The sequence below is a fragment of the Stigmatopora argus genome, chromosome 7, assembly GCF_051989625.1.
Source record: "Stigmatopora argus isolate UIUO_Sarg chromosome 7, RoL_Sarg_1.0, whole genome shotgun sequence".
Taxonomy (NCBI): domain Eukaryota; kingdom Metazoa; phylum Chordata; class Actinopteri; order Syngnathiformes; family Syngnathidae; genus Stigmatopora; species Stigmatopora argus.
In genome coordinates this window covers 10,963,343-10,990,022 of record NC_135393.1, presented here as the reverse complement: position 1 = coordinate 10,990,022, position 26,680 = coordinate 10,963,343, and the positions used below count along the sequence as shown (strand labels likewise).

The window sequence follows — 26,680 nt, the reverse complement described above, 5'->3', positions numbered from 1 at the left end:
CATCTGCTCACTGATTATGCATAGCAAAATTGGTTTCCAAATGAAAACAAAAAAATCAACCAACTTCAAATAACACTTCCAACATATTGTCCTTTCTTTCTTCCTCTGTCAGCGTTTAAAGCAAGTGAAATAAAATGTAGGCAGAATATTTCAATAACTCTACTCCAAGAATAGTCTAATGCCAGCAGTAAATACACAGATAAGTGAATAAATACTTATCTGAAGGGGTGTTTTGTAGGTCACCAGACATGCTTTTCCATTTCTATAGAAAGCAAGGTATTTTATGGTCCATCCCAGATAGGAAGGGTGAAAGAAACCATTTCATTTGCTGTTATCTCAGAGGCGAGGAGAGAGAGAGGCAGCGGGAGATTTGTGTGCACATCAGGTTGCAGCAACGTGGGAGTCTATGGAAGAACAAATCATGTTGAGACGAAACATGGCAAGTTTGGACTTAGTGTTTTAATCTGTTCAGGTTGCAAAACTATGTGTAATGTGAAAAACAGTTGTTTACGGCTCAGTCACCATCATCAAAGTTATAATAGTACACCACCAACAATATTTGGAGTAAAATTTTAGGAGTCTGAACTGTTGTACAATAAGAGAACACAGTAAAACGACAATGATTGTCGCAATTACCTAACCAGTGAATGGACTGGCGTTTTGGGAAAGGCTTACTTTTTTCTTGATTCCTTCACCTCCCAACAAAGTCACTTTTTGAAAATAAAAATAAAATAAAAAGAAGAAATTCACATTTAATATACTACTTTAAAGTTATCTCGTTTGACTTTATAGAAGTGTGTTTGGGACAAAGTTGACAGGCTCTTGTTTTGCGGTAAAGGCCTTTTCACACCAGCGTGAGCCACTTGACATTGACAAACTCATTCATTGTTTGTGTGATTCAGGGCGATATCCACCCAAGGACTGTTGCTGGGCATTTGGGGTGGCAAAAATCAATTTGCATAAAGGGGACAGTCCCCAAACAAACATTGAGTGGCAGCACTCTGATGTCAGAACCCTCCAAAAGGAAATATATAGGAGAGATAGTACTGGTTGGTGTTTCCGAGCTTTGGCATACACGAAAAGAGGCTTTCAGACTTCTCCCTTCTTAGTTGAAATGATATCTTGGAGGGATTGGTGTGCAACTGTAGTTTACAAATGACAACAAACTCTACATGTTCCCGGGGAAATTAGTAGGCACCTTTAATGGCTGTTATAATACCTCTTCCTCCTTAAAATAAGCAATACCATGGCTGTACAACAATCAAAATAAATTCCTTCGAACTTGTCGTTGAAGAGCCTCGCTGTTTAGTTCCTGAAATGGTGTTACATCACCAACTTTAAATTTTGTCATGCTCACAAGCGGGGTGCCAGCTTCTTTATGTGTTGATACTGCTGTATTTGAGCTCAGGCAGGAATATGCATAATAAAATTGTGATTTGTTGAAGAAGTCGTGTGATTAGTAGGTTGATTTTCTATTTCTTTTTTTAAAAAGTGAAAAAGGAGGCTTTATTTTGTTCATACGAAAAACGCTTTCTTTTAGGCCAAGGATAAGAAGCCATCACTATAAAAAAAAGTAAAGACAGAATACCACAGATAGTCGTAGTATTGGTGATAATTACGAACAACAGCATAAAATACATCCTGGTTCGACTGACACATTTATAGTAAGTATTTTATATAAGATGAAGGTACTACCTCAGAGATAATCGATGATAGGAGTCTAACAGTGACAAGATGGTGATTCCAATGAAACCAAAGTCAAGTCTTGAACTCATTGGCAGCCAATGAGTTAATTATTATATATCGAGCCCTTCCAGTTAGTTAAAAAACATTAGCACGCATACAGTTTATTTTTGTGGGGGATAGGATGTTTACATTTATACTGTTGTACTCTCATGTGATGTTGATGATCTGTTTTTTAATTTACAAGTGGAGTTTTAGCGCCTTTATTTGAACATAAGCTCACCTGCTAGTTACACTTGGTAGTGATGAGCACTCCTGGGCATGCAGGCCTTGGTGGATGCGACTCCATACGTTGCTATCTTTGGTAAAAGTGATTGCTTTTTAAATCGTGGCGGCGGGGCATCTGCATAATGAGTTTCCTTCTATCTATAAAGAAATAAAGCAAAGACGAAAGTGAAATGGCTTTGTTTAATTTCCGAGCGCACGACTCTTCAGACTTTTTCATCGTGTTTACCCCTCATGTTCAGATGTGTTTGTTTTGGAGCTGGGGGAGAATCGCTGCATTTGTGTCTTTATGTTACGGGGATGGAGAAAGGAAGAAAGAGGCAGTCAGGTTCAGGGGAGAGCTTTGTATTTTAGGGGGGTTCCCTGCTGGGGTCATGTATTTAAAATCTATTACCCTCACAGCTAGGATTAGTGTGTGTGTGAGAGAGATTCCCCTGAAGACACAATCACTATGGTAATACAAAACCAGTGGATTACAGAAATGCTGCATTTCTCGGAGTACGACATATACAGTACATAAATGTATACTGTTGAAATGACAGTGTCGCAAACAGTCCCCTATGTATGCGTGATTTCATGTTGTATGACTTGAGTTACTGACATTGTCTAGCTGTTGCAATGCATACCTGATGACAACACTTGACTTTTGAGTGTAAATTATGAGGTTGGACTTGTTTTTGTCACATCATTCAATAATACTGTACATTTACAGGTTACTATGCAATCCAATGAAATTCAGTAATCTTACTTGGAATGGGTGTCGGTAAAGGTAATGATCAGGTTGACTATAGTATGAACATTTGTAATATTTTGGTCTGCTGTGCTAGATACAAAACAACTGCTTGTAAACTTTTACCACGAGGGAAAAACAAATATCTTAAATTACTTTGTCTGTTTTTTACCAACCCAAATATAGTGTATATATAAGCGCTAAGCTATAGCATGAAGGGTTCTACTACATATTGGGATCATTCGTCCAGCCTTGTTGAAGGGCTGTTCTTTGCATTCGTCCATTTTGGTCAAAATTGGAAATATAGGGTTTTACTTGAGGTCTAACTAATATCCCCGACCCCTAATTTGGTCTCTTTATACTTTCATCCCTCAGGGGAATATTGGTGTCATTAGTAAAACCTTTGGTGGCTCAATAATTGAAATCCTTTCATTTACTTGAAATCTTGGCTTTGTCTGTCCGGGCGATTTTTATTGAAGAATTTTAGGGCATTTAGTGAAATGACATCACTCCATGATACAGCAATATATTATCAGCGCCTCTGTCGTACGTCATTTTGACTGTGTAGTAAATGTCTCAATGTACTGTTTTTCCAGGGCATGGTGGCGTTAACCAGCTTGGGGGTGTTTTTGTAAATGGCCGACCTCTTCCAGATGTTGTGCGACAGCGAATAGTTGAACTTGCCCACACAGGGGTGCGTCCCTGCGACATCTCCCGCCAGCTACGCGTCAGCCATGGATGTGTCAGCAAGATACTGGGCAGGTATGAAACCTCCGGACTTGACATCTGAGCCGAGCCATAAGGATAATAAAATTACAATATGTATACTTCTTTACAATAGGTCGGAAAGCAGAGATACATGAGGACCATTCTTCTCTATACTAACTTTCATTTCTCCTATTCACCTTTGTTTCTCTTTCTGTCAAAATACTTTCCTCTTCACTTCCGCAAAGTCAATTTCAAGAGTAAATCCAGACTCGTTTCGTCTGGCAAAGGAAGAAAAGGGTACTAAGGGGTTGCGGGGGGATTCATCACTTTTTGGAATTAGCATCAAAATGAAAATGGCACCATATTTCAGAAGCAAAAAAATAGGTTCGAATGGAGAAGAGACAAGGATAGAGAAAGATGAATTGGGTGCATGTTGAAGAAGAAGAAGTTGAAAAAAAGAATAAGAAAGGGAGAGACCATTTGTAGCGACGGCAGGGAAGGATTAGCCACAGCGACCCTCAGCTATATGAAAAAAATGTGTTGCTCATTGTTCTCCCTTGCTTCTTTTCTCTTCCCTCGCTCTCTTGCTCTTTCCCTCAGTCTCATTCAATCCCTCTCTCCCCCCTGTCCTGGCCGTTCAACTCACTGAAGCGTTACCGCGAGAGGGGGAGGAGGGGATCGAGGGATGCAAGGAAGGAGGGAGCCTTGTTTTATCCTCTCCTCTCTGTCTCTCTTCTGCCAGCAGAACAAAAACACCAACTCTGCCTCCCTGTTTTTGTGTGCGTGGCTCATCGGGGCAGATATCAATAACCGCGCTTCGTTTATTCACCATGATTTGCCTGTGAATTATTTAAATTGTTTTCCACTAGAAAATAGATGCTTCTTTCCCTTTAGCAGTGTTTAGAGGCCAGCTACGAAAAGTGGAAATGGCCGCACACACACACACACACACACACACACACACACACAAATTCACACAAGAGGGAAATACACTTTAAAGAAACAAACATCACGGAAGGGATTACTCCAGCGTGCAGCCGCGGTGAGAGAGAAAGAGCAGCAGGTTTAAGACTGACTGACAGCTTGCATCCACGCACTGCATCCCCCCTTTTTCTGCAAGCTGGGTAGTGCATTTGCTGTCCTCCACCAGTCAAGCGCCCTCCCACCCGCAGCCCACCTGCCCCTTGTGCATGCAAATAAATTCATGAAATAGCTATGCCGGAGAGAAAACTCCTGGATCTCGGGGCGAACGAGTCTGTCAGTGTCACCCTCAGATTGCATTTGACTGTCAGTGTGATACGCACTCACGTCAAATGCATGCGGTCATACAATTTAATATAACGGGAAATGAACTATCCCATTGAATTGGCCATGGAAAGTTGCATGCAAACTCCGGATTCCCACACTTTGTGCACTTCTGAAAGGATTTTCCCAAGATGCTCAGTGTGATGTTGCCCATGTCTTTAAAACGGGTCAACACGATGAACCTCAATCTAGTCGGAAAAAAACTGAAATATAATTACACTGAGCCAGGTCTGGAGAGTAAAAGGGATTCTCCAGCATGGAGATTTTCTCAGATGCTCTTGCTCACGTGCTTCTCTATGAAAAAGCAGGTCATCATGCGTGAAGTTGTCCTTGTAGAACTCTCATCTCTTCCGAACAAAGTCAAATCATGACCCTGGTTGTTCGTCTATTCCAAATTGGAGAAAATTCCTTGTTTGCAATCCTGAATTCGGGTGAAATTATGCTTATTATGACTATTGGCTGTCCCTGACATTACACTCAATAATCAGGCAGGGCAAAAAAAGTTCACTACAATGATTAAACGACGAAACTCATACAATCACATCACTGAGCGGGAACTTTACCAATCCTGCCTGTTCCCAAGTAAGGCAAACGTACTGTCCCACCACATCATCAGTGACTCAGATTTACTCATCTAGCCATCTTCCAGGCTAATGACAGCCGATGGAATATCTTTCAAAGGCCGTTTAAAAGCAACAAATGAATCTGCTTTACTAACAACAACCAAAAATTACAGTTTTTTCGCTCTATTTTTACCAATAACTACTTAAGTGTGCAGTAGTAACAGTCCTACTGTACTGTACTTATGACATTACTTGTGATCTGAAGCAGCAAGTTTTGTTCCATTTGATTCATAATACACGAATGCAAAATTATAATAATAGTTATGCTGGAATATACAATGTATTTTCAGCAAAAAAATGAAGTTTCAGTTTAGGTCCCGTTAAGTTCTTCGCAATTTTGAGCCCTATAATGATTATATATGTATTACTCTTACCTGAGCTCGAAGTTTATAAGTTGAATTAAAAAGAAAATTAAACTTGATTAAGAAAGACATGCAGGGTGAAGAAATTAAAGTTTTCATTTGGTTGACCCAGATTTATCAGATCTGATAATAGTATTTAATTTGAGTTAAAATGGGCAGAAACATTTTGAAGAGGGCTTTTAAACACAGTATGAACATCTGTGATGATTAGTTGAGGCATGTGTGTAAATATTGGTTTGAGAACGCAATTTTTAAAAAGAGCAAACCTTATCTCAGCAACCCAGGAGGTTACTTTCAAAGAGCCCATTTGTCATCATTGATTACTTAATGCTGAGAAATGTGTAGAAAGACTGATGGAGAATGTCCACAAAAAGATTCAATTCCCATTTGATTTTTGGATTTGCTGAATTGTTGGAACATGTTCAATACCATTCCCCTGCAAATTACCCGAATGACAAACAGGACACAAGTGATCGTAATTACCGAATAAGCCCGGGTTCGTTTCCGTCTTGTGGGAGTTTTATCAGCAAGGGCATCTGGCGCAAAACTTGTGCCACATCTATCCTGTGGTGACCCCTGGGGGATATGCTTAAAGTCAGTCAGTCAGACTTGAAAAGCTACACCGAGACCAATGCAACCATTGTCTGTGCTTTACAGATATTATGAAACAGGCAGTATTCGCCCGGGTGTCATCGGGGGATCCAAACCAAAGGTTGCTACGCCCAAAGTGGTCGACAAGATTGCCGATTACAAACGCCAAAACCCCACCATGTTTGCCTGGGAGATCCGGGACAGGCTCCTGGCTGAGAGAGTGTGCGACAATGACAGCGTGCCCAGTGTCAGCTCCATCAACAGGTACCAACGCTCTGATAAGTGTGTCAAGTATTTGTGGGTATTATCAACTTTACATAAAGCCAAAGTGACAAAGAGTGCATAGCGATATCCTGTAAGGCAGTGTGTTGCGTCTATATACGTATTTCTGGCAAGGGAGCCAGCCCAGTTAAGAAGCCCCAGTCTCCATATGCATGAAGTGGCTGCAGTTCAGTGGTTCAACACGATGATACAATGACAAGGCTCTCCCTTGAGCGCGGAGCCAGAGAAGAGGGAGGGACAGTGAAACGGGAGAGAGAAGCAGTGGGCAAAAGAGCCACACAAAAGGGATGGAAGGTGTGCAGGAAAAGGGGGAATGTTGGACACAAAAGAAGAAGGAGAGAAAAGAGAAGAGGGAGGGAAGTAAAGACGGGGACAGGATGGAGAAGAATTAGGAGGGAAGGAAAAGAAAGGCCAGGAAAAAGGACGAAAGGGGCTTGCATGAGCAGCCAAGCAGGAAGTGTGAGGCCCCTTTGCCATGTCAGCCGGCCGCAAGCCTCTCCATGCGCACACATCCATGTGTAGCCACACACACTCGCATGCTTACACACGGCGTGGCTCACACGACGCTCATGTTCTCATGTCCTCGATGCCTCGCTCTCGCTTTCACACTCACAAATGACCATTTCACAGGCACTAATGTCTCCTCTCTCCTCCTGCAGGATCATTCGGACCAAGGTTCAGCAGCTGCCGGGCCAAACAGGCTCAGTAGCGGTTCACAATTTAGGTGGGTGCCAATCCTGCTTTGCCCCGTCAAAGCACATTTTAAATGAGTACTAATATTATCTATGTCAATAGAAGGGTACGCTGTCAGAAAATGTGGATGGCTCGGCGGCCTCACAGTGGGGGGAACTGGGTACAAATGCAGGTTCGGGCCACCTGTGTCGAGTTTGCATGTTCTCCCAGGGCCTGCGTGGGTTTTCTCCGGGTTCTCCGGTTTCCTCCCACATTCCAAAGACATGCATGGTAGGCTGATTGGACATTCTAAATTGCCCCTAGGTATGAGTGTGAGCATGAATGGTTGTTTGTCTCCTTGTGCACTGCGATTGGCTGGCCACAACTTCAGGGTGTCCCCCGCCTCTGGCCTGAAGTCAGCTGGGATAGGCTCCAGCACCCCCCACGACCCTAGTGAGGATAAAGCGATTCAGAAAATGAGATGAGACTGTCACAAAATCATTCAGTGGATAGCTTTCTTCAGTCTATGTTTTTTTCTCTTCACTTTTTATATATAAAAAGGAAAATTTAAACAACTACTATCAAACTATTGCCTTAAAACTTTTGCTCAGGCATGCCAAAATTCATCTTGCACTGTTGAGGCATGTCAGCCAATAAACATACATTTCTCCCTCTAAAGCACATGTGTCAAAGTGGCAGCCCGGGGGCCAAATCTGGCCCGCCGCATGATTTTGTGTGGCCCGGGAAAGTAAATCATGAGTGTTGGTTGACTTTCTGTTTTAGGATTTAATTAAAATGAAGACTATAGATGTATATTCAATTTCCTGATTTTCCGCCTTTTAAATCAATAATTAATTGATAAATAATTTTTTAATCATTTTTTTCTGTGTTTTTAGTTCAAAAATCATTTTGTAAAAGCTAAAAATATATAAAAAAGCTAAAATAAACATTGTTTTAGATCTATAAAAAATTGAATATTCAGGGCTTTTAATCCAGTTCTTTTAATCCGTTTAAAAAAAAATCTAAATATATCTAAAATGGTCCGGCCCACGTGAAATCAAGTTGACGTTAAAGCGGCCCGCGAACCAACCCGAGTCTGACACCCTTGCTCTAAAGCCTGATATAATTAATAAAAATGTAAAGTTATAATAATATAAATGAAAACTTAAAACTATCAGGTCATCAATCAGGACACCTTTCACCTTTATTTCTTCCCTTTCAAACTCTGGGTTGCATTTCAGCGTCTATCATCATGATCACGCATCTTCTATTAATCTAAATTAATTTTTATACACTGCTTCCCGGTTCTTTCTATTACACACTCAAACTCACGCACACGCATTCACACTCGCAGATTATCCAGATAAATGGTACCCACTCCCAGGCGGAAAATTGAACATTTGGATTTGCAGAATAAAAGCATTAGGTTCTGATAAAAAAAGACGGTGGGGAGAAAAAGAAAGGAAAATCAGATAAATGAAGTGCTAAATCAACTGATAGGAAAAGGCAGGATATGCATTCATTATCACCTCCTTGTTGGCGAAGTTGTTACAGAGTGGATGGGGGGCGGGGGGATAAATCCTTCAGTTTGTAAATGTGTGTGTGTGTTGAGACTTCCCCACCTAGTTCTTGTTCTTATGTTGTTGTGGGAGCAGAGGGTCTGTTGGGATGGGGGATTAGGATGTCTGTCTCCTCACCTTACTTTGCCTCATGGGATACCATACTGTCACTCAGCCCTGTGCTTGCTTATAAGGGCACAGATAAGGAGACCAGGTATGAGCGACTCTATAATGTGTGTGTGCGTCTAAGGGAATGACAAGTGTGTTGCTGTGCCGCCTGGCGAGGAACTTGTCGCCCCAGAGGTGGTGAGATTAGAGAGAAAGACAACCACTGACAAACCCCAAAGCTTTTTTCTCGCTTCTGTTTAGTCTCTGTGTTAAATTGGCAAAAATGAGTTTAGAATCAGAGGCATAGGATTAAAATGGTCAAAAAATGTAACAAAGGAACTCGGAAAAATTTAAGACTAATAAGGGACCAACCACTATATTACATTAGAGGTAAAAGAAAATTGTCTAAATCCTCTGCCTCTGGATTGTGTTTGATTTTGAGGGCTGTGTGATTATTTTGCACACATTTGCTTTAATCCTAGAAAATAACGTGTTGTAACCGAATTGTAGTTGAAACATATTTAAAGTATGTTTGTGCATGCTATACTGCCAAGACTGCTAATTCTTGATCCCCTATGTAAATACTGCTCGTTTAATGATGTACTCAGGAGATGTGCTTGCAGTCATGTATGCATACGATTAGGTTTGTTTTTGTTGTTGTTTTTTTTGCAGGAGAACCTATGTGTAGCATGGTGTCAAGTGAATTCAAGATATTTGGTTGAAAATTTAGTGCTCAATGTGCTTTTGCAAAAAAAAAAAAGAAGAAGACGATTGAACACGTTTACATCATTTCAGTCTGGATATTTTAGAAGTAACTAAATTTAAGACACCCTCAGCTTTTCTGGGATGAGTTTGCCCTCTTCTCGTTCACTATTTAAAATCTATATTTTTTTGGTACTTACAAGGTTAAAATGAGTGTTTTTCATTATTCTGTCTTCTGTGATAAATAAAGACCTAGAGCTGTGTGTAGTTTATAAAAAGAGGGGAGTAAGGCGCTAAAAGGACAATGAGGCTGAGCCACATGCTGAATAACATGTGAATTTCTGTATATTGAATGGTCAACTTAACCTGAACTCACCACAATTGGAACTTTGTTTGTCTACAGCAACATCAGTGGCTGCTACACAGGTTTCTGCGGTGACCAGCGATTCTGCCGGCTCTTCATACTCCATCAGTGGCATTCTGGGTATCAGCTCAGCTGCCGATGTTGGAAAAAGGAAGCGGGAAGAAGGTGCGTTTAAAAGGGAATGCCTTTGTATGTCTGTTTACGTATAGGTTATCATCCCTGTTTGCTTACATATTCTACTCACACATGTATTTTCACATTTTTCACCACAAACATAATCACATTAGCGAGAGCCTTAGGACTGCCCGACCCCCCACTTCCCTTCCGGTGTGGTTCTCCCAGTTGGGAATAACTGCACGTGCTGATCAATGACAGGCTCGTGTATACGTGCAACGCCTGAACAAAACAAGCTCACGTCTTCATTCACAAACACTTTTTGAGAGCCATCAACAGAGGAAATTATTCATACACTATTGATCCCAATCGTTTTCATTGCATGCCAATGGTAGTGGAAGGATGTGAAAGGGTGCTCACATACTGTACACGTTACTGTATATGGTCACGAGCGTGTTTGTGAATGTATGCGAGGTTCTGTCATGGCATTAAAAAGCCATCATGCAGACAGACTCCTCCTGTAAATGAGACAGGACCAGATGTCTGAACGGGGGGGTTCGAGGGTTGCCTCGGCTCCCTCCCCAACACACACAGCCACACACACTACACGAACTGAAAACACATTAGTTACACCTGCGAAATTTAATTAAGTCCAATACTACTCAATCAAAACAATCGGTCTCTAAAAAAGCAATGCTAGTTTAGACAGACAGCTAAGTATGTATTAATTTAAGAGTATTGCATACTGAATTTATTAATGCTTTTATGTAGTGCAAAAAAATCAACCTTAAAAGTTTTTGTTTTATTTATTCCTTTTAATGGAATCAAATTTTAAAAAAAAACTAAATTTAAAAACGTTTTTAAGGATCTTTGTTGGATTGTGTAGGTGTACTTTAGATAACATCTAAGTGTGAAAATTTCAAGCGGAAACCAAGAAAATCCCCAAGACAACCTGATGAAACCATGTAGTCAATAGATTAAAATTGTGCACACTAATATCTTAAATGGGATTTTTGTAGTAGACTAGATGTGATGAAAGTCAAGTCAAAACCTAAAAATTAATGACACCATTGCCATTTTTCCACATCCCTTTTTCAACCATTTGTCCCAATATCTGGAATTTTGCTGGACCAACATAAGTAAAATTTAAAAAAATAAAAAATTATTTAAAAATAAATAAATGTATGAAGACTTGTTGATTGTTTATTTCCCTTCACGATAAGAAGTCAAAGTTCGATGATCTGAGCCAACGGCCAAGTCGAAAATCCCCACAAATTGTCTGATTTAAAGACGAAATACCAAAAAAAATGCATGATTAGTGGTTAATCGACCTAAAAAGTAGCATTTGATGCCATGTTGTAAAATCTAGGTCTCATTTCCACTTGCAAATTTAACAATTTAGCCTGGTAATGTTTTAAATTTAATTCATCATCAGAATAGAGCATGTTAAAATAGCACCTGAATTGCACCATTGTGCATTCCATGAAACACATCACCTACAGGGAACAGAGCCATCCTCATTATCATACCAGTGAATAACCATGCAATTGTCTTGCTGACAAGTCCCAATATCTGCAGTAAAAATGACCCATAATTGGGACCTTTTAGTTAGAGACAGTATTTCGTTGATAGGAATAATAAATGTCATGTTGTATGAACTATTATGCTTGTCCTCGCGACAGGGGCAAAGACTCAAGTATGAGTGCTGTAATCTAATTAGGTACGTTATTGTTTCACATGCTTCTTTATGTGAAACACGCTGATTGTTTGTCTGAACTTTAAAATTCCAATGGCATGTTTCACTGAAGCATCCTGGAATCGTAACAAATGTACTCGCATCGTATTGTTCGTGCATTTGCCACCGGGTTTGCTTCCGCAAAGGTCTGCCTGGTTGACTCTGTGGGCTAATTAACAGCATTGCTAATCACAGCTTCCATTAGAGCAACCCCCGCCGGATAATGACACACACGCACAGCGAGGGGCGACAGGAGGAACAGCATGAGGCGACATGGACAGACATAGACAAACGCAAACAGGACACAATTATTTAGTCTTGAGCCCATATGTTAGTCCGCGGAGACACTTGAATGGACATGAATGGAGGCTGTGTGGTAGACTCAACAATAACGATCGTTTTCCAAATCTGACAGTGTGATGAAATGAATTATTTGTGTACCAAGTGCATTTTTTTGTAAATTCCCAACTCATCACTGCATAGGCTAATATTAGTTATATGTACAATAAGTAATCAGCATGAATTTATGAAAATATTCCAAAAGCTAAAGCAAGCTTTAGTTCTATTGATGAATCCACCTTACTTTTTAAAATATATTTTATTGTTCATAGAGTGTGGGGGTAAAGTCCTGTGATGACCTGTGCCCCCCAGCCAAAGCAAGGGGAAGTAGGGGGTTAAGGGAGGGGGCTTATGGTGAAGGTGGCAGAATGTAGATGAATGGGATTGAATGGAAGAACTTGACTTGTGGGGCCAAAAGGGGACCATTGTCTCTTGACGTATCATCTAACAAAGTGTGTATTTGCACGAGTATGTGTGTTATCTTTCGTTGGACGGCTAGGGAAAAGAATTAACTCCACAATCAATGAGAAACTTCCAGCAACATTTTAAACCTAATCATTTTACTTGAATTATTGAAACAGCATGCCATGTTGACCTTTGACCCCCCCGTGCATCCACTGTGACATGCAACAGCTTACCGGATAAAAGATGCTGGGAAAGAGCATGATGTGGTGCAGTCAAGAGGGGAAGATGGAGGGAATCTCTGACCTTCACCCTGAGTTCTCCCACCCTCTTCCCGGCCCAAAAAACACTTTGATCACTGGAGTTTGGAAAGGGCATGCACACACTCACATGCCAAAGCTGGCACTGGGAGGTCACATTTACAGCCTTTGTTAAGTGCATGTCAATGATTCCCAACCACCGTGTCACGTATCACACAGTATGCCATGAGAATGCGACAAGTTCTTCTTATGAAGATTCTCAGTTTCACTTAATTTGTTCGAAGATTAGTAACAGAGAAGACCTCGTTTAAATAACTTTCATTTGAAAGACCGTTGCCTCAAAGTACTTAAGTATCCAAATCACGCATTTCTAAGACCACATAAGGGAGAAAAAAAGCCCCAGATGTGATCATGGGATTGGAAAACCGGCCAATCATTTTTTCAGAATCGGGTGAAAAATATTTTTTAAGAGCATCCATGTAAAAAAAGGTAGTAGTAACTCTACAAGGAAATAAAAATATTTACATTTTAAAATTTTCTATGTAACTGTATCAGGGTTTTTTTCACGTAAACATGGCCCTATTTTTTACTGAGGGCGAAAAAGCAAAAAACTTATGGAGAAAAAAGTAGTCAATGTCAAGGCATGATGTTTAGTGTACAAACACAAAAAAATTGACAATGCTGATGAGCGCAATCATTTTGTGATGTCACTTATACCCACGCATATAAACAGTGATAAACTCCAACACAGGAGCAATGGGTAATACTTACGTCACGAGGAAGGATGAAATGTTTTCACAGGGTGAGGCTAGAAATGGTGGCCTTTATTTCTATTTTACTCCACTACTAAATGTCAGTAAAATATAGATCAGTTAGTTTTTATTATTATTTTATTAAAAGGGGATCTTTCTGTGGGAATGGACACGATAAAGGTGTTGTCTGTTCATTTAAACAACCCTACGGGTGATCTCTCTTATTGCATGTATTTTAATTTGATGGGTTGTTAAAAATGTCAACCATTGCAGCGGACATCAGTGGGATGAAAAGGATGCCGGAGGGAGGGAGAGAGGGAGAGGAGGCGGAAGAGAGAGGAATAAGGCAGAGGATAGAACAATAATGGCTCATTGTTTGTTTTGTTCTGCTCTGAAGAAGAGGGAAGAGAAACACTTCCCTTCTGGGACTCATAGAGATAGAGTTAGCTGTGTGTGTGTGTACGTGTGTGCATGTGTGTGTCCAGCGGTGAATAGGATTTAACGCGTCACGGCAATGAGTTTCTTTACCCATCCACGGATACAATGAAAGCAGCCGGATATCAAGCCACACAGACGTACAAACACTTCTGCACGCACACCCACACACATTCAGCCAAATAAATGGGCAATATTGATCATCATAAATACAAAGCTTCGTTCTTACTTGAAGTTTGCGTTGTTTCTCCACGCTTTTGCCGCCTCTGAGCTTTTTCCCTTTGTGGTTGTACAATCTGGGCAAGCATGGGTTCGACTTGGAGAGTGTATATTTGTATGTGAGTGAGTGTGAGTGACGGAAAAACAGCAGAAAGCAATAAGCTGGCTGAAATGGTGCCATCAGCGCTACATGATTGATCAATTGAATTCCATCATGGGGACTGGCCGGCAGGATTAAATGGGTGGCCGTGGGTTACCAGGCTAAAGCATCATACTGGCTTTATCTACACCCTGATTGGTCTGTCACCACCAGAGACCTGTGGACCTTACAACCACACTGCGCCAAGTATGCTTGTGTGTGTCTTAGAAGAAGTACTGAAGAAAGAGAGATTATGATCAAGGAGTGTATTTGTCAGAGTAGATGAAAAAGGTTTTGTGTACTAAAGCCAAGGGGACTTTTTTTTAAACCCTTGCACCAGAGCCAGAGTGAGTTAGACTGTTGGTCCAGTTAAGAGACATATGTATACACTTTGGCCAAGGCTTCTAAAGGTGTTTGAAATGAGCAAATAAGGTGATCTTTTTTATTAGCCCCTGTGGTTTAAAATGTAAAACAGCAAGGGGAGGGTACTACACATGCTACAGTAATCAGCAGGTACTTGGCCCCAATGTAAAGTGACAGTAAAGGGTGGAAAGTTTAAACACGTTACTCAATTCATCCTCACAATCGGTCTGAAATTTGATTTTTTGTGGGGATGTTTGTCAACTCTATTCAAAATTCTATGAAAAGCTTTGCATAATTGGGGTACCTACTGTAATGAACCACAAAGCAGCAATAAAAACAAACTAAAACAAACAACTTCAATTCAGGAACAGGAAAAGCATTCCTTCATTCATTGTGAAGTGGACTTCCAATCCAAACTTCCAGATAGACTTTCATTGGTTTCATCTGCTTTGTGAGTTCAGGATTTTTATCAGTGGTGGTAGTCACAGGCCTTGTAATAGATAGTGTTGCACTATCATTGGAGTAAGAAAAACAACACTGCTCCAGTGTGAACTGTCAAACCTGGATCAAACTCAAAATAAGAATGGTAAAAAAAAAGTTTATGTGTGTGAGACCCATCAATGCTGCAATTGCCACCACATTTACATATTTTAGTATTTACCGTTGTGAGCGAAATGATGGCTAGAAAAACATTCCAATCATATTTCACCAACTTCTCCTTTTATTACTATTTTTTTTTAAACGTGGGGCTAAATTGTTATTCTTCTAGATCAGATGGCTCAAATGCATCTGTATTTTCAGTCTAAATGGGAGAAAGAAATATTTGAGGCCCCCTAAGCCCCCCTCGCTTTCTGTCTGTCATATCCCTACTGAACAAACACACTCACTCACTCACACACTGTGACCCTAGGACTAAAATAGGCTCTCAGGAGCAGTTTGGAGCGATGAATTGGCTCTATCGCGGGGGGATTTTCACCCTCATCCCCACCTTTCCCCTTTTTCTCTTTATCTATTTCTCTGGTTCTCCCTTTTCTAATCATTTGCAGTCTGCGACTTCTCTGAGTTCTTATAATTGTCTCGTTCGGTCCTTCAGCCTTGCAATAACTGCAGGATACGAGAGCTCACTGTCTAATACTGATACCACTGCAATATATATTTCGGCGTTGGGGTGAGTACGGGTGATGCAAGCAGAATGATGGGGACGAAGAGACTGAGCTCTTGAGAGATCAAAAATAGAGGGACAGTGTGTGCCTGGTAATGAGTTGCATTTGTATAGCATTTTCTTTTCGCAGTCCCCACAATCCATGGTTTGAATTCAGGCCACTGTCCTTCATTAAAGTCTCCTGAAGCGGTTTACTTCATCACTCATCACTTTCTACCTGGCTCCATCAAATTTACCACTCTGATATCCACACTACAACCACATAAACTGCTCATTATGCACTTGACTTCCCCTTTGTAAATAGCCTTTCTGCAATGCTTCTCACCAACATCTCTTTAATCTCTTTTAGGTCTACAGGAGTCGCCGCTGGCCAATGGGCATAGCCACAATGGGCGGGACTTCCTCAGGAAGCAGATGAGAGGAGAGCTGTTTTCGCCGCAGCAGATCGAGGTATTGGACCGCCTGTTTGACAGACAGCCATCCTGTCCAATCCAATCCAGCTCTGACCTCTATGCGAGCCCAGACCCTGGCAAGGTAAGGGCGTGGCACAGTGCAGAGTTTGGGGGACAATTACAAATCTTAACTTTATAATAACCCATAACCAACAGAAATTGATCCAGACCATACAGCTGTTTGTATAATTTTTCTAAACACAAAATTGGATATAATCCTTACTCTGAGGGACAGACAAAATACTTGCACGGTATTGATCGTAAAGACTGCATGACAGATCTTACTGTGCCTTTTTAACATGTATATATATTGGCGATTTTTTAAAAAGTCCTTAGATGGCAAGGGTTTCGTGGTCGGGAATAAACAGAGTATCTGCTGACGTCAGCCAAAACCTGGGCCCACAAAGTCCTGTAATCAGAAAGCAGGCTCTTTTTTTCATGACTCTTTCTTTTTTTAAAATTTTAAATTAAGTAGTATTGTTAATAATACTCTTTTCCGCCGTGTCAATTCACAAGACATATTTGATCAGTTTACAGGATCTTTAAAGTTAATGAGTGAGAGGTAAAGGTAATCCCAGTGAAGCTGCTGACGAGAGGGTCCTAGGTTTAATTGGTTTTACTGCTGCGTTTAGATAATAATAACACTTCCTTCCTTTATACTGATGCATCTCAGAAATATTCAGCATTGAAAACAGACAAAAAGACTCTGCGTCATGGTCCGTCTGTGTACTATTGTTGCATTTAAATTGACCTCACGCCCTTTGCCAGCCCTGCAATAATGTAAACGTGAGTGGAATGGACAGCTGTAATAACAAAACAACAAGAACCTAGCATTTGTATTCCATCAGATGCTTCCAATGCGCAATCTTTGTGTGAATATTAGGAAATACATTGGCCCAAGTCTCAAAATGGCAATTATTCCTGCCCCACCTTTAAATAGATGCCTCTTTTACTTGTATTAACTTGATCAGTGTCAAGGGCAAGAGAACAAACACTCTGGTGGAGTTGTTGTATGTAGTAACACAGATAGGCTACAGCCTTAGACCTTGAGGGCAGAGTTGGCCTTTTTAGCCTTTTCATTTTGGTCTCACCAACACGGAGAGTGAAGTGGCACAGGGCGAGAGGTCGACAGGGATTGGCTGAAGTAGCTCTATAGACTTTGAGTAAGAAGCCTAACACCCATGATTCATAGGTCAATGTCCTCTCTGTGCCAAGTCAAGCCGCTGGGGTCTGGACGCAGAGAGGGATGTTAAACTCTGGGTCACTTTGGGGTCACGCTGGCTTTACGGGCTGCATTGTGATTACAAAAGAAAAGCCCGCACACACATTGAAGGCTACATTCCGATCTGTCCCTCTACCTCCGCTTCTTTCTATCATCTGGTCTAGTCGACTAAACCCCCACCCCACTGATTTTCCCCAGCCTGAATTTCCCAGAGGGAATGATTGACAGTCATATGCTTAACATCGACAGCCGCAGCTCAGCCTCCTTTGCTATGTGGGAGCAGCTCTTTTTGTGCGTCTGTTGGTTTGTGAGCTGTGTGATGGGCTTGCGGTCAAGGCGGGTCAGTCGGTATTGTGACAGACGGTGCTACAAGATGCCAAGGAGATTTTCGTCCTGTTGATGTTGTGCGTGGACTTGCCCTCAGCTGGGTATTTGTAAATTCTTTTATTTTTCATATGGATTGATTTGAAGCTGCATAATGGCAGGACAATCAACATGTTTAGAAAGCAATAAAGGTACATCTCCTCAAAAATATCTGACTGATCTGGATTAGTAGCCACAATCAAAGGGAAGACTGTTAAATTGAAATACTATGTCCAAAAGAAAGTCATCAACACTGTTTACAAGGAACTCAAGTCACAAAAAGTTTATGCTTAAAGTGACAATGAATAACTGTTTTAAAGATTGAGGTAAACAGCAACTGATAAAGACATGATCATTTAAACAGAAAATTTGGATCATGTGGTTAGTCGTCCATTAAACAATTAAAGGCATTTTCTGTCATACAGTGAGTAAGCCATATTCAAAAAAAAAAACTGCTAACTCACAGACCTCATGCATTAAGATAATCTTTTATCATTCATCAAAACCCACTTGTCCATGCTTTTCTTAATCTTTCTGGCTCTTTTTCCTCCCTCTCACTGTGGTTTATTAACCCACACAATTAATTTGCGGACGCTCGGTGGAGGGTGTGCCTGCATGTGCGCCTGTCAAACAGAGTTCATTTAAATTTCGCTTCAATCACTTCCCATTAGTCAGGTGATAAATCAGCTGTGGTGACGGTTCCTCCCTCCCACCTATTCCAGAATGCCTGCCATGTTTCCAAAATGGTCTTTTTTCTATCATGATTTTAAGGTGAAGTATTAAAAATGGATCACTGAGATTCTATTAATTAAATGCAGAGTTGTTTTTCAAAACACAAATACTATATAAAGTTTCAAAATGTAATTTTGTTTATCCTTTTGATTTTGAAAAATATTTCTTTCATTCCTGTATTGTAGTACATCTAATTTGAAAAGTGCGCTGGACCTACTGGAGTGTCTAGTACATAAAATTAAAAATTTGGTGCTACTAATCACTCTGCAGCTTTCCTTTAATATGCATATTTCAATGCATCTCTGTTGCAATCATTTTTTTCTTGACAATCTGGGAAAATTGTATTTCTTTACAGTCAAGTCAATTTCCATAAGGAGAACACAAGGATGTGGAGAGAGGAAGCGACAAACACAGAAATGGGGAAATGGGGAGTGCGGGGGGGATATGGAGAATGGGAAATGGGGAAACACCATTATGCAAATACCCTACTGAAACATGCCAAAGTGCGCGCACACATTTGTGTTGCAAAGGTTTGCTTAGGGCTCATTACTTATTGATGTGAGTCCTGGTTTAAACGCCACACAAGTTTTTGCATTTTTTTGGTCTGAAAATTGCATGAATCTCAAAGAGACACAAGATTTGAATGAGTATCATTTCTGGTGGCTCAAAAGTACCTCTCCAAGGTGCTGAAAGCATCAGTAGTCAGAAACTTTAGCCCACTGATGGAAGACCAACTTCCTCTCTCTCGTCGTAAATACATGCTTCTATTCCTTTCGACACAGCCCGGTACAACCTACCCCTGCTTGGCCCCCAAATCTGTCCGTAGCCTCGCAGCTGCGTCCCTCTCTTTGATGAGGGCTGATGGTGCCGTATGAGCGGCAGAATTGACAACATTTACGGGGGCGAATGAGAATGATCCATCTTCCTTAGCGAGCCTGTCACCCCACTGGCCAAACTTCATCATGGCCAATTACCGCAGCAGTCCCCTTCTTTGCCACTGCTGCCTCCCCCCCCCCCCATCTACATGGCTACACGGACTCATTAGACACCATTATAATAAGACTCACGGCAGCCAAGAAATGTGGGGGGGGGGGGGGATCGTGAGGGTAGTGGCTGGATTGAGAAAAATAATACAGGTGTGATGGGGGGAGTGAGGTGAGAGTCATTAAGAGAGGAAGCTTAAAATGCATACAGAGTCTTAAGAGAGTGCGAACGGCTGGCCAGGTGTGTGTATGTATGTGTGGGTTAAGCTCTTATTTGGCAGGTCACAGTCCAGTGGTTGTGTTGTGCGCTGACGAGCACGGGGGTGTTTAAGAGGTCAGTGAGCACAAAAAGATACTCACACTTACACTTTCACATGCTCAAACAAATTCTGAGGTATTAAAAGGGTCAGTGCAAAACGCTCCCCTCATCACCCAAAGGAAACTCTGATTGCTGTCATTAGTGTACACAAACTGTAAATACACACAAGATGCATATACTATGTCCACATGAAAGCAGGAGTGGGTTATTTCTAATGTTTGTTAGTACTTTCTCCACACAGTTCATGAAGATATACTGACATTAATATAGACTATAGCGCTGTCAGTATGGTGTCACATTAATAACTGTAGTGTATTATTTGTTTTGTTTTTACAACCACAAACAAGAGGTGGGGAGCACCCTGATTTGCTACATATTAGTCCATTTTATTCCTTATTTTGTTGCAGTATGACAAGATTTGATTCCTGAATTTGTCATCTTGTTGTTGGAAATATGTGCGAATATGTGATCTTGACTTTTAATGGGAGTTTTTTTTCCTGCTGTTTATCACTGCCTGCACTGACATCTTAGTCCATACCGATTACCGTATCAGTAGCTGTGGATAAATTGTTTCAGTGGGGTCAAACATAGGTCAGTTTATGGGTAACACGACAGTGGTCCATCTGTGTCTCTGTATTTTGGCAGGTCTGGGAGTGAGCTGTCAGTGGCAGCTGTGACCTAATGAACAGTTGATTATGGCTATCGATTGGTGTACAGTGTATACGTAAAGCGAAATGATCTAAAGGGCAAGATCAATTGTGATTTCATGGCAATAGACCTGTAAAAATGTCACTGTTCACCTTTTGTGTAGTGTTTATAAAGCTTAGCAGGTAAGGGTAAAATTGTAGCGTTTATCACACACATTTGCAAATGCAACTAAAGTGCAATGCAAAATACTACAGTATAGGCATTTTGGTGGAAGGATTTGACACAGGTTTTAAGGATTTTACAGTAAAAACTGCAATTAAAAAAATGATTAAAAAATCTTTAAAAGACGTTACTTTCTGCTCCATAACAAGTATAAAATATGCCAAAGGAACAGGTCAAATTTGTCAGAAAATAAACCTTTATACCTCCTGAAATTATACTTTTTAAAGGGAGTTAATCTTATTAAGGATATTATTATTTTTACAATAAACTACGTACACATTATTGGTGATACTTTTGCAGTGTTGAAATATTTCAGAGAAAGCAGTTGGTCATTTTTTTTCTTTGGCTTTACCTTCTGTGTAGGCCATTGGTGTGAAGATATAGTAGCGCCTGGAATGATTACTGTTCTTGCTGTTGTTGTCTCTGGAAGAGAAGAAGCTGTGTGTTAGCTCTAGTGTGTACTTCTATGTAGTGTGTGAGAGAGCAATAGAAATGTTGGTCCCCTTTTTAGAAACTGTTGGACTAAGTTGTAGAGTAAATTGTTGTCTTTGTACACATCAATATAAACTTGACTCGTCTTGAAGAAAGCAGTGTTGTACAGTACATAGTTTGCCAATAGAGTCATGAGTTTTGACGCTGTCTCCTCCACTTCCTTTTCCCACACAGACATCGGATTATTCCTCGATGGCGTCGCTAGCCAGTGGACTGGACGAGATGAAGAACAACCTGGCCAATCCAAGCACCGGGGCAGAATTAGGAGCTAGCGTGGCCGGCCCACAGTCCTATTCACTAGTTCCAGGTAAGGGGGATTTCAGGACATTTCTATTTACTCGGGGTGTAACGATTCACGTCATATGCATTACGTTAACCTACTACATTTAACAGCACTATGTAACAATGAACATTGCATCTACATGAGAAAATATAACCTTTACTAGGATTCCTCAATTTTAGAATGAGGAAATAAAATTGCTGCCGATTGCGGATAAAAAATTGTAACAAGCAGCCTCATTTTGATATTTTCAGATTAATGTTGAATTAATGTTGACTTCTTATCTGTTGTAGTCATCATTTTGTATGTATATGTGGGGACCCCTGCATGGCAGTGTACGCCATTTTCATATTAAATCATCAAATATTCCCATGAAACCTTAAAATAATCCAGCACATTCCTGTGGACCATTACCAAGAAATTTGCATGAATGTAATGTTGCAGGCGCAAAATTGGATACATGCAGGTCTAAACTTTTGCTTGGAATTATTCATTGGCTTCCAGTGAGCATGGGACCATGCAGATTGTTGCTATTGGGAAGGTAACACAACAGATTTAATGTAAATGTGGCACTGACTTGATTTTAATGTACAGCCTCTGTCTCTCTAATCCATTTAAGAGATAGTCCACTTCCATATGCTCTATTTGCTGTGTGTGTGTGTGTCTGTGTGTGCGCTCATCATGTTTCTGTGACAGGAGTACAATTTAGTTGCGCAAACACTATCAAATCTGTATATATGCGTAAAAACCGTTACTCGCAATGTTTTTCAATGATGTTTAAACCCCCAGTGCGCACGTTTAATCCACGTATTAGATGAAGAAATAAAGTCATTCATACACCAAATACTGTAATCCTTATAAAGTCTACTTGAGCTGTGCCGTGGGCGCTACACTTTGAAAGTGTTTTAATGTCTATAAAGAGCTCAGCGCTGTAGATCTCCGGAGGGATGTGCCTAGAGGAAAGGATGAGGGAAAGGATGGCAAGAAAGATGGACAGATAGAGAAGCGGTGTAAAGGCTTGTCTCCATTTAGGGACACGGGGAGAAGCAGTTGTTAATTAAGAGTAGACCAGGGAGCACTCGGACAAGGCTTCAGTGCTCCCACTGGTAATGAGGGGAATCATAGAGCTGGGAATTTGAGATATATGGGAATTGGCTCTTTTTGGCCGTCCGAAACCACAGAGGAATTTTACCTGCCGGAGCAGAAACGGTGTTAGAGGGAAATTTCCATTTCTGCTTATGCATGCACACACTCGTATTCACACACACACATGTTCACAATATTATGCGTCACATTCACTGGAGGTCTTATCCCTGAGAATAGAGCCACCTCTGGAGGGTGAGATGTCTGAAAAGGTTGCCAATCTTCATCTCTAATTTTCTTTTTTTTTTCTTGGTGAGATCTTCTCACATTTCATGTGGGTTTGCTTTGGGCCTCGGCACGTTGGGGGAAACGCACATGAGGAACCGACCATACAATCCCGTCACATTTTCTCCAATGGAAGGCCGTCAAGAATGCAAGAAGAGATTTTTTGGGGGGTAAATGCTCACTTCAGTGAGGCTTTGCCTTTCACTCAGGCCACAGTATTTTGTAGTTCATCATAAAGTAGGGTTGGTTGATTTGACTGACAAACTCAGTCATGCCAAACCTTACTTGAGTAAATGTAACAACAGAAGTGCCGTGCATTACTATGCACCTCTGCTTTGTGCACTGAGGAAAAACAGGTCTTTTCCAATGGATTCTACAAATGTAGACATATTTGTCAACTTTGTGCCTCATGTGTTAAGAAATACACGATTTGAGAGTTGTTCACGTTGTGCTGACCTCTACGCCAAAGCAGTGGACAACAGATAGTATTTAAAGCAGCGCTGGCACAAACACAAATGGACCTCAGAGGATCTGGCCCTGTCTGCCCCCTCTAAGTTGGGCTGCAGAGAGTCCATCTCTGCTCCGTTTCAAACACCCTCCTTCCCCCCCCTTCCTCTTGCCCTGTGCACTGACCCTGAGCGGATGAGCAGCCCGCCTGCGCTAATGCCTCGCTGTCGCGTCAAATACTGAGAAAAACTTTACTACACAGAGACAGCAGCGATGAGGCAGTGAGGGACAGAAGAGACTGGAGCAGAGGAAATGGCTAAAACCTTATCTTAGTCAAGATACAGAATGGAAGTCTTGATATTGGATGAGATGATATACATAATAGACCATTGTGATGGGAAGTAGTGCGCAAACAGAAGTGTCCACATTCAAGGTCTTTCATTATGTTTGACTTCAATTGGAAAGTCATCAACGCTCATTGTTATTTTTCTACAGATGTGATCATAAACTGAGTGGGAATATTTTGATGTGAAACTAGAATGCTGCTCACTAGACTTCAGGCTGCCGCGTTAGATTCAACATCACTAATTTGGGTTTAGCACTTAATCGTACAAACTGCTCAATATGCCCGCATTTATTGATTAAAAATAATAATTTACAAACTGCAAAATTTCTGACAACGGAAGTATTCAATTGGTTTTGCATAATTATTTGCTTTAAAACAAATAAAATATGAATCATTTTTCAAACTTATAACATTATATTTTAATAGAGGCTAATTCACGACAGTTTATTCTATGGAAAATAATAACATACTAGCTGATATTCGCTCATTCATTTTAAGGGCCTTAAATCAATTTAATACGATAGTTACACATTTAACATAATCAGTTGCACGTCATCATTCTAAAGTAACACAAATATAAAGATGTTTTTAACCATTTTAAAAACGACAGCAAACATATATATATATATATATATATATATATATATATATATATATATATATAGATAACTGAATTACAATTGCAATATTTATTTAAATAACATAAAATAATGTTAAAAAAAGTAAAATATTAAAAATTGTGGCATAATATCTTGTGTACTTAGTAAACCTATTTGAACTTTGCTCCATCTATTTCTAAAATATTATGTATTTCATAAACACTCCAATATTTGAAATATAGAACACACTGCATAATGTAATACTATTCACATTTGTTATTGCTTACAATAACACTGTCCCAAAACGATTGTTTTTCCTCATCCTTCTACTTCCTGGTCCTCAGCTTCCCAGTTAGTTGTGTTTAAGTGGAGGGGGGTGAATTGGATTGATGGTGTTATCATGTGAGCTGTTTATGATGATGATAAATGTCTGCGCAGGAAGCTTTTGATGCATGTGTATATGTGTGTATGTGTGTATGTGTGTATGATGATGATGAAGATGAATGGAGGGCTCTCTCCACACACACACATACTCTACATTCACACATAACCCGATACACCGTACAAACATTGAGAAATGATTCAGACCGACACACTATCATGTAGTCTATAGTATTTCTGAATCCTATCCTGCTACTGACAGCTTTGGTCATATTCACTGAAAAGGTGAAGTGAGTCTGTAAATTAACTCATTCACCACTGTTACCGGTGATAGATTCACTCCAACACCCATGCAGGGTCTAAATACAAACAATTGGCTACCAACACATTTCCAACAGCCATTCAGGGCAAAAAGTTTAAATTGAAATATTCAAATTTGATCCAGTCAGACAAGTCAATTTTATTCAAGAAATAACAGTAAAGCTGATCCAAGCGAAGAAAGCTTCTTGATTTGTTTCCATAGTTTCAATGCTGTTGTTCAGTGTTAATTTGACACCATACCTTTATAGTGTGATTTATCTAAAAACTGCTCATTTTTAAAGCAAGTGTGGTCTATCATCATCTATCACAGCCAGCCAATGAGGAACTAGAAGCTGGCTGTTTGCAAAAACATAAAATGGACCATCGAAAATCATAATTGAAAAAAGAACATTCTGGTGATTTTCAATGTAATCGTCTAGCAAACCTTATTAAAAATATATAAAAGATTTTTTTTTAAGTATGAAAATGTCCTCATTAATGTGGCACTTAGAGAGATTTACTGTGTACACCTGTGTGCAAAATTATTCACCCCCACAGCAATGAGTGCAACAATATAATTAAGATTTTTTTATATTTACAATCAGATAACCGTGACTCGCAAAATCAGGAATAACATTTGCCTAAATTACAGTTAAGTCCTTATTTAATCTGTTTATTAGTGAGATTTCAATGTTAAAAATATGTTGGGTTTTTTACCTCATAATTTGGCTGCCATTGATGACAATAAACATCCAATCAATTTTTACTGCGATCGATTGCTTCCATCCTCTCCCAATTAAAATGGATTGAAGGTCTATTGCCGCCAATAGGTGTTTTCAATATCAATTCCGCTCCATTACCAACTACAACAACACATCCTCTGTGACCTGGGCTGCCAGTAAATGACTTAAGATAACTGCAACTTTGTAAAAGATGTCCAAAGTAGTGACCACTGTCCTTGAAAACATTAAATCAGTCCATATATGTGCTTCATTGCAGGGCGAGACCTCGCCAGCACCACTTTGCCGGGCTACCCTCCTCACGTTCCCCCCACGGGACAGGGCAGCTACTCCACCCCCTCCCTCACTGGCATGGTCCCAGGTACTCACAACTCGTGACTTTACACTCCATCTCCTGCCAAGACGACACATACCGGTGGATAAGTGCGGGCTGCGGGAGTTTTCGCGATATTCATCGAGGGCTTTTTTCGTCTGGCAATGCTACGCCCGACAGTGCTCCCAGTGGGGTGGCGAGCACGCGTATGTGTGTGTATCATTAGAAAGCAGCCACAGTAGCACAGCTGTCCCTCCTCAACATTAGTAATTTGTTTTTAATGAGAATCACCAGTGACCCACGACTAATTCATTCATTCCCTTCCACTCTGCCTCCTTTGCCGCTTTTGTGTTTCAATCCTGGGCCGCAAAGCTCCTTTCTCGTGGCTCCTCCCCGCTCACGAATGTTGTGCGTATGAAAACAAAATGCTCAAATGATGTTGCTTCCCAGTATTTGTTTTGGTGTAGTTCCAAATATTGACTTTGCAACTCACGCTCACACGCGCAGAGACTCTCAGTGGACTTGTAGGAACAGCACGTCCCAAGATGGCGAACCCTGTCGCCCTGTCCCCATGCGCTC

General features: G+C 40.6%; 1 protein-coding gene and 1 long non-coding RNA gene across 4 annotated transcripts in view; one reads left to right on the top strand and one right to left on the bottom strand.

Moving 5' to 3' along the window:
• Positions 1 to 10,108, bottom strand: part of LOC144077739 (uncharacterized) — an 11,354-nt gene extending 1,246 nt beyond the window's left edge. Inside the window, exons 1-4 of one of the 2 annotated variants that reach the window (XR_013301081.1) lie at positions 9,987 to 10,108; positions 4,998 to 5,132; positions 1,967 to 2,109; positions 1 to 404 (exon numbers count right to left, since the gene is read on the bottom strand). The exon at positions 1 to 404 is cut by the window's left edge and continues 1,246 nt beyond it. This is a non-coding gene — a long non-coding RNA (uncharacterized LOC144077739). The remainder of the gene's footprint in view (positions 405 to 1,966; positions 2,110 to 4,997; positions 5,133 to 9,986) is intronic. The other variant, XR_013301082.1, reaches the window with a different exon arrangement.
• pax5 (paired box 5) overlaps positions 1 to 26,680 on the top strand; it is a 37,133-nt gene that overhangs the window by 3,427 nt on the left and 7,026 nt on the right. Inside the window, exons 2-8 of one of the 2 annotated variants that reach the window (XM_077605686.1) lie at positions 3,295 to 3,460; positions 6,354 to 6,551; positions 7,229 to 7,293; positions 10,014 to 10,139; positions 16,244 to 16,344; positions 21,502 to 21,634; positions 26,048 to 26,149. In XM_077605686.1, coding sequence (XP_077461812.1) covers positions 3,295 to 3,460; positions 6,354 to 6,551; positions 7,229 to 7,293; positions 10,014 to 10,139; positions 16,244 to 16,344; positions 21,502 to 21,634; positions 26,048 to 26,149 — 891 coding nt within the window. Of the gene's footprint in view, positions 1 to 3,294; positions 3,461 to 6,353; positions 6,552 to 7,228; positions 7,294 to 10,013; positions 10,140 to 16,243; positions 16,429 to 21,501; positions 21,635 to 26,047; positions 26,150 to 26,680 lie in introns of both variants that reach the window. The other variant, XM_077605685.1, reaches the window with a different exon arrangement.